At 36.0% G+C, this 7500-nt stretch overlaps 1 protein-coding gene across 1 annotated transcript; it reads right to left on the bottom strand.

Moving 5' to 3' along the window:
- Positions 1-4578: 4578 nt before the first annotated feature.
- Positions 4579-7498, bottom strand: LOC108270120 (prosaposin). The gene is made up of 4 exons (XM_017476466.3): positions 6578-7498; positions 5786-5835; positions 5609-5695; positions 4579-5316 (listed from the first exon to the last, which is right to left on the bottom strand). Exons 1-4 carry the CDS (start codon positions 6618-6620, stop codon positions 5113-5115), a joined length of 384 nt encoding a protein of 127 aa, XP_017331955.1. The 5' UTR covers positions 6621-7498; the 3' UTR covers positions 4579-5112.
- Positions 7499-7500: the final 2 nt, after the last annotated feature.

The raw sequence follows: 7500 nt of genomic DNA, 5'->3' as shown, positions 1-7500 counted from the left end.
CACTCCCAAGCAAACTTTTCTGAATCATATGTTCATATTTTCGGTTAAACTTGTTTGTAAACTTGGTGTTTGTTTGTTTTTTCCCCCCCGTAACCATAACCCTAGCCCTAATTCCTACATTTATTTGCCAGTATGGATTGAACTGTAATCAAATTCAAATCTTAACAGTGGTCAAAAGGCTGCCATTTTCACGTATGAACAATCTAAACTCTACTCGGTGTCATTCGCGTCCAGACACCGTATTTAGATATACTTTAACACTGCAGAAAAAACCCACTTAGAGTCTTATGGAGTCTTATGGAAATGTAGCACATAAATAAAAAAGGTTTCTGACCTGAGCAGACCAGAAGGATTGCAATGTGAGTCAACATCCGCATTTCTCCCGTGGTCTTCCGATCGAATGTGCTAATCGGTCCTACGGGGACGGATACCGTTTATTCACGTATTTTACAACTTTGCGGGCTCCTTGTTTCTGTTTTGTTAGGGTGCGGAGTTCGTGGCTGTTCACAAAAAGAGCTGATCTTTAAATAAACAAACAGACTAAACTGCAGAGACGTTTAACACCTCGTCAGGCGTCAGATCTGCTGATGCTGATGTTTCACATCTGTACTTCTGGAAATCATGGGAGAACATGCAGGAGGTACATTTTTGCACCATATTTCTTCATTTTCTTAACTGCATTTTGTTTGCAAGCGTTTTGTCACAGTGATGAATAATAGAGCCTTAGGAATAAAGTATTTTTTAAAGGAAAGGAGAAGATTAAATTTTCTCTTAGGGTGCCAATATTTTGACATCTACGTTTGAATGGAAAATACTGCAATTAAAAAAAAATATATATATAGATCTATTTATTGCATCAGAGGGGGAAAAGCTTCCGTCCGGAATTCGTTCTTAATTTCATATAATACTTTTTTTTTTTTTTTTGCTCATTCTTTTGAGGGGTGCCAATAGTTTTGGATTTGACATTTGTCCCAAACAACATGTTGCTTTATATGTTCTTAATGACTTGGTAGAATAAATCACTCGGAGAAGACTATTTTTTGAGACACAAGTCCATATCTGAGAAACTACTCCAGTATCGATCTGTATTGCTGAAATTTTATCTATCTATCTATTTATTTATTTATTTATTTATTTATTTATTTATTTGCAGGTGTGATTTTTTTTTCTAGATAAATAAATAAATAAATAAATAATTCAATAATGAATTTAATGTTAGAACATTATCAAATCGTACAGGATTAACTGGCGCGACACGGTTCATTTGATATGGTCAAAGAATTTATTTATTTATTTATTTATTTATTTATTTTTAATAGCAACTTGGCAATACAGAGATCGTACACGAATATCATGAAACTGAAATGAGAAAATATATCACACTGCTATTACAACACACACATACACAGCTCAGTCTTTATTTATCTCATCATCCGCAAGCTTTGACCTTTTTACACACCGTCTTTCTGTCATATTTGAAAAGCTTTCCCCTTATTTTATATTTCAATTTTTCAGTTTGTCTTCGGCACACTTCTAGAGCTTTGGCTGAAAACTTGCCGCACAGGGCATTCGATATCTGAAAAAAACAAACAAACAAAACAAACCCAACAACAACACCACACTGTAACACTGTTCACTTAGATTAGACATGGATTACAAATACTGAGAAATCCGTGCGAGAATTTCTTTCCTTTAAAAAAAAAAAAGAAAGGATCCGTTTTCATACGAGTTCTGAGTCATAAGAATTTACACGCACGCAAGACGGGTGTAATTTTTATTACCAGTGTCAGTTGTTCGCTGATGTAGTTCTTCAGCCCCCTGACAATGATCTTGCACAGAAAACAGGATCCAGGAGGCTTCGCTTCTCCATCCTGAGAATGAAAAGCACAAAGGGTTTCAAAATAGCATGAAAACATGAAAGAGTTTTACTCCACGGATCAGAGAAGTTCATACTTTCCCACAACACTCTCGAAACTCAAGTCGCAATCACAGATAAAATAATATCAATAGACACAAAGGGATTTTGAATGACTGAGACGAAAGGCTGTATCGCAATCCACCGCGCATTTTCTATAGACGTAAACACCGCAGAACTGAAAAATAATGACATACATCGCTTTTCTCGAGACAGTGTGTTCATCTTAACTGCATTTCAGTCAAATAGAGCAACATGGCACAATGAAGTCTAATATCTGTCCAGGCGCATTTACAAAACATTCACGTTACCGGATTTAGCATTTAGCGTAGAAAGAGTGGAATGTTAGAAAGCGTACCCGGGAGGGATGGCCGTTCGGAGGCGTCTGGGTTCCGAGTTCAGACGGTGTGAATGTCTCCGAACCGTATCGCGGACACCTCTCGCGTCGACGGCTCTCGCACTTTAGAATAACTGTAAAAATGGAAGTGTATGTCATGCCATTGGTGCACTGGAATGATCAGCAGTATATCATGCGAAATCTTGAGTGCTGCGACAATGTCCGCCTTTTTCAAAAGATGACCTGAACGCCCAGAAGTTCGAGTTCAGATGATGATGATCATTTGAAATGTAATCATTGCAAGTTAGATGCACCACATAATCTAAGACTAACAATAAACATTTCTAAAAATAAATAAATAAATAAAAAAACAACAACAACAACAACAACAGCAAAAAAAAAACCAACAAAAAAAACAAAGCACTTTGATATGGTGAGATTCTTTTTTATTTATTTATTTATTTGTTTTGCGTACGAAGACGATTATTTTACATTTATGGAAGGAGTAAGCATTCCACGATTTCTAAAGTCTTCAGGACAGAGGAGTTTATTAACTCGAATGTTACACAACGTTGACGTAACTGCGAATTGTTAAAGATGCAACAGCTAGTTGTATAATCAAGTAAAAATTCATTGTGCAAAAAGGAAAGCTGACTTCACTTAAAATTTCAAAGCAACTTGCTGATCAGAACTCGCTTTTTTTTTTTTTTTTGAGTTTACTCAACTTAAATTTGAGTTTATCTAACAACATTTTTAACCCCGAGGTGAGGAAACTCTAAAAGCTGTGCGACAAACTGCCTCGAAATCTTCACGTTAAGCCGACTTCCCTTTTTTGAGTGTTGTAATGGTTAAAAATATTGATGGAACGTGTATATATCCTGTATATGAGAGGAACGAAGCACTACAGGACATGCTGTTCTTTAGCCATTCTAAGAAAAGGAACCGTTCCCTGTAAAGGTCAATAACTCACCTGTGAACGCCAGGAGAAATCCAAGGTAAAGTGAAACGTTATCCACCGTCCTCATGATGCCACGCTTTATAGTTCCATCTTAAACAAATCAAGTTTTCACTCCTAAATGTCTCTTCAAACTGTAATAATAAACATGCACAGAGTCTATGCTGAAAACGTTCTCTTTAGCCTCTTCGTCTCTCCGTCAGTCTTTTCCCCTAGAGTCTCAGAGAAGTGACGCAGCTCGGTCCTCACTATGATGCGGCTTAAAGACGTGAACTCGCACGTACAGTACGCTACACCGACTTGTCTGACGTTTCCAGACACAGATGATGTCATGTGTAGAAATTATGATCAGTGTACGGCAATAAAGTAGTCAACTCTTTAATTCTTATATACATCAATTATTCTAAAACGTTCTGATTTTAAATGCATTCATTAAAAAAAAATACAAAATTAAATATATATATATATATATATTTAAAAGATAGCAGGCATAGAAGTAAGAGCACAATGGTGGTGAAAGCATTACTGCTGGATACTACTCGTGAATGTTTTAAATTGAATACACTAGGCCTAGATATTTATTTATGGATATGTACGAATACAAGTATAAAACATACATAAATATTTACACGTATGTGTGTTTCAAACAAATACAGTAATTATGCAAATGGTCAGACATGTGTTTTTTAACTTGATCATGCCTTTTTGTGCAAAAAGTTTAACCCGGGACGTCTATCTAAAGTCGGCCATGTCGGATTGGGAGGAGTAAGACTCAGTGGACGAATGAGACGCACGTGATAACGGTGCGAATAACGCCGCAGAGCTTTGGAGGTTATTTGCAGCTTTTTTTAAAAACAGTACGGTGTGGACAATGTGCATGAAAGTGGATACCAACTTCCACCTGATACTGTATGTTGTTTTGGTGGAAACTCGTGGAGTAAAACGATCAAACAAAAGCGTTATGGTTCTAATAAGAAAAAAGAGAAAAAAGAATAAGACTGTTAAACAGTTCAGATTTAAGGCTCATTAGATAAATAGATAAGAAATGAGAGCATCGATATTTTTTTTTTTATAGGCAATTGTAGCCCAAAATGAATGAATAGATATCAATAGGTATATTTTCTGACTTTTTTGTTGTTAAAACTGTTGTATATAGTATATATCAGAACTATGCGTGGCTCCTTTTAGTAACTATTCAGTTGGGTTTAAGTGTTGACATTTTACAATTTTTTTTCCACAACATGGAAACTTATATATATATATATATATATATATATATATATATATATATATATATATATATATATATATATATATATATATATATCATCACTTAGATCAATCTTTAAAAAAAACAAAACAACAACCAGGTCTTACTGCCAATAATACTTTATTCATATATTAATACAAATACAAGGGTAGAGTTGAGGGATACATTCAATTATTTAAGAAATAAAAATCTACTGAAGAAGCGAACGGTAGTTAATAAACGAGATTTATTCAGGTCAAAAAAAATAAATTTTTTTTTTTTTTTTTTAGTACAAATGCACAACTTTTTAGTAAAATGCAAAAATGTACCTCAAAAAAAAGAAAAAAAAAAAAGAAAAGTTTTTAATCATGTACATCAACCATACAAATCCAGATCTTCATTTTGTGTCATACATGAATAGAAATATACTGTAGATTTGGGAAATCAATTCATTATACATAATATTTTTAAAATAACGTCGCCATCTTTTTTCTTTTTTTCTTTTTTTTTGGTGCTTTTATGCTGATTTATTAGATTTAACATTAGGCTAAATGTTTGGACATTTTGGGGGGGGGGAAAGCACAAAAAAAAAAAAAAAAAACAAGCAAAGAAAAAAAATGATAAATGCATGGAAAAAGCACAAAGGACGGAAACATCTAGAATTTTTTCACGGAAACAAAACTGACACGTGGAGCCTTTTTGCACAGGTTGAGACGTCTGCAGGCTTCGTGGGGGTTCCGTGCAGACTTGAGGATGTTAACCAGCTTAGCTTTGTATTTTTTAATAAAACTCATGCAAACTTTTTTTATCGGGCCTGGCGATTTCTCACACACTTTGTTAAGAGCCCTATCGATGTTGTCCTACAGTGGAAAGAAAAGTACAATCAGACACCACACCCCATACTCTAATTTGCTGGTAATAAAACATGAAATGCTTATCCAGTATGAAATGGGATCAATTTTTGCCAGTAAATAATTTCAACCGTTTGCATACTACAGAGATCGTGCCGAAGTAGAGCTAACAGCAACGTTCGACATTTAAAAAACGTTGATGCCAGAGGCTTTCTCGTTGAACTGGCGGTTCTATATTTGTACAGATGGGACAGAAACACGGGAACACAAAATACAAGAAGGTTATGGCGTGTGTGCAAACCTTTGAGAGTTCATTCCCAATAGAGGTAAAGATTTTCTTCAGGATTTTTTCGCAAATTGAACAGGGAGACAGTGGCTCGCCTGCTCTCTGTGTGTCAGAGAGGAAAGACAGAACATATTATTAGCAACATATCGCGTGTAGAAATCGGACAATCCGATTAGCGGGCCTTCTGCGTACCTGCGCGAGGCCGTCGTCGCCGGGGATCCGCTCCTTACACTGCACAGCTCCTGTCGACAAAATAAAACACGTTTCTAAGATAAATAAATAAATAAATAAATAAATAAATAAATAAATAAATCACTCAGAGCTTGTTAAGGAATTTGAGGTAAAAATGATATTCACTGGAATGTATTTATAAAAAAACAAAAAAACAAAAAAAAAACCCGGACGGACGTAGAACACAGATGCACGATGTAAATAGAACTTCTATAGTAGATGCTCGTTTCACATGAGCCGATTTTTAAAATCTGTAGCCTGCTATCGTCGATACGGTGACGAGTAATCGTATCCATTTAATGACTCGAGGAAAGGAGTCTCCAGTGTCAGTGCTGGGGCAATTCGAGCAACAACATGTTTTTTTTTTACCTCATGAGTGACAATTTGTACTGGTTTTACATAATATTTAGGGGTGTCAATACTTTTGCCATACATCCTTTAGAGGAAAAAATAACAATCCTTCCATCTATTTTCAATAGAACAACATTTCTAAACATTTGAAACACTTCTTGCGTTTAAGGGAAAATAATAATAATAATAATAATAATAATAATAATAATAATAATAATAATAATAAAAACAATCAGCTTCGGATCAGAACGCATACCCCGACACCTCATGGCTGATTATTTTCCTCATAACGTCACGCCCCGTTGTGTTTTATTCCCTACTTATTACATTCTAAATCATCTCTTCACGCCTGTGGTACGATAGTACGCTGTTCTGCCCCCCCCCCCCCCATAAGAGACTTACCTAAAATCAGAAGCAAAACTCCAAGATGAAGAAGAGTTGACATTTTTCCTTCTCGTCGCAGCTGCTTGAATTGGATTTTTGCCCGTTTTTTTTTACGTGCTCGGGAGGTTATTACGTGTGAAGTAAGGCTCCTCCCACTCGCAGTCGCGTCTGGCGTCAGTCGGTCAGCGAGCGCTGACGTTTCGGTTAGCGTAAACCCACAAACGCTGAGTTATTGCTACTTTACTGATGACTTTTGCACTATTGCATCTTTCTTTGAAAAATGAGCACGAAAACCAAGGCTATAATCACATCCTGAGAATTGGGAGGGGACCAAAACTTTTGGTGGGGGTGATGTCACAAATATAACGGTCCTTTTTAGTGCTCTATGTAATAAAGGCCCAAATATTTATATATACATTATTGACATATACAATGCAAGACCTTTATATTTCGGATCAGTATAACTACAGGTAAGATTAGACCAGTTAGATTAGACGGTTTATTATGGTTCAGAGTTACTCTCTCTCTCTCTATATATATATCCGAACAGTAGAGCAGAACCAATCCGAATGACCAGCGGGACAGTGGAAAGTATAGTTTTTATGGCGCCTTTATGTTTATTTTTTTTTACAGTGCTCCTTTAAAGCTCATGATCACTATTTTCAGGTGAAACTGAAGGCTAAAAGCAAGAGTAGATGTTCAGAGCTGTTTATTGTTTAAACAATCGGCCGAACAGGACACGCCTGGGTAATAAGAAACCCCCGTTAGTCACATGTCCCAGTATTTTTGCTCAGCTACATATATTGGGTGGAAATAAAAGTTGAAATTCGAAACTCTCGTCTCATATTCCTCTTCTGATCTCGAACCCAGATGTCTTCAGTCTACAGCAGAAACACGTGAATTCGCCTTGCCGTTCCAATAGTTTTGGAGGGGACTCTCTC

This window comes from Ictalurus punctatus, chromosome 9 (assembly GCF_001660625.3).
Source record: "Ictalurus punctatus breed USDA103 chromosome 9, Coco_2.0, whole genome shotgun sequence".
In the NCBI taxonomy this organism is placed as follows: domain Eukaryota; kingdom Metazoa; phylum Chordata; class Actinopteri; order Siluriformes; family Ictaluridae; genus Ictalurus; species Ictalurus punctatus.
Note: the sequence above shows the minus strand (reverse complement) of the source record. Positions and strands in the feature narration are given on the sequence as shown.

Coding starts and splice junctions, on each gene's coding strand:
- LOC108270120 (XM_017476466.3), bottom strand. CDS start 6,620: ATGTCAACTCTTCTTCATCTTGGAGTTTTGCTTCTGATTTTAG. Junction 5,836..6,577: donor AGTTTTGCTTCTGATTTTAG/GTAAGTCTCTTA, acceptor TTTTGTCGACAG/GAGCTGTGCAGTGTAAGGAG. Junction 5,696..5,785: donor GCGACGACGGCCTCGCGCAG/GTACGCAGAAGG, acceptor TCTGACACACAG/AGAGCAGGCGAGCCACTGTC.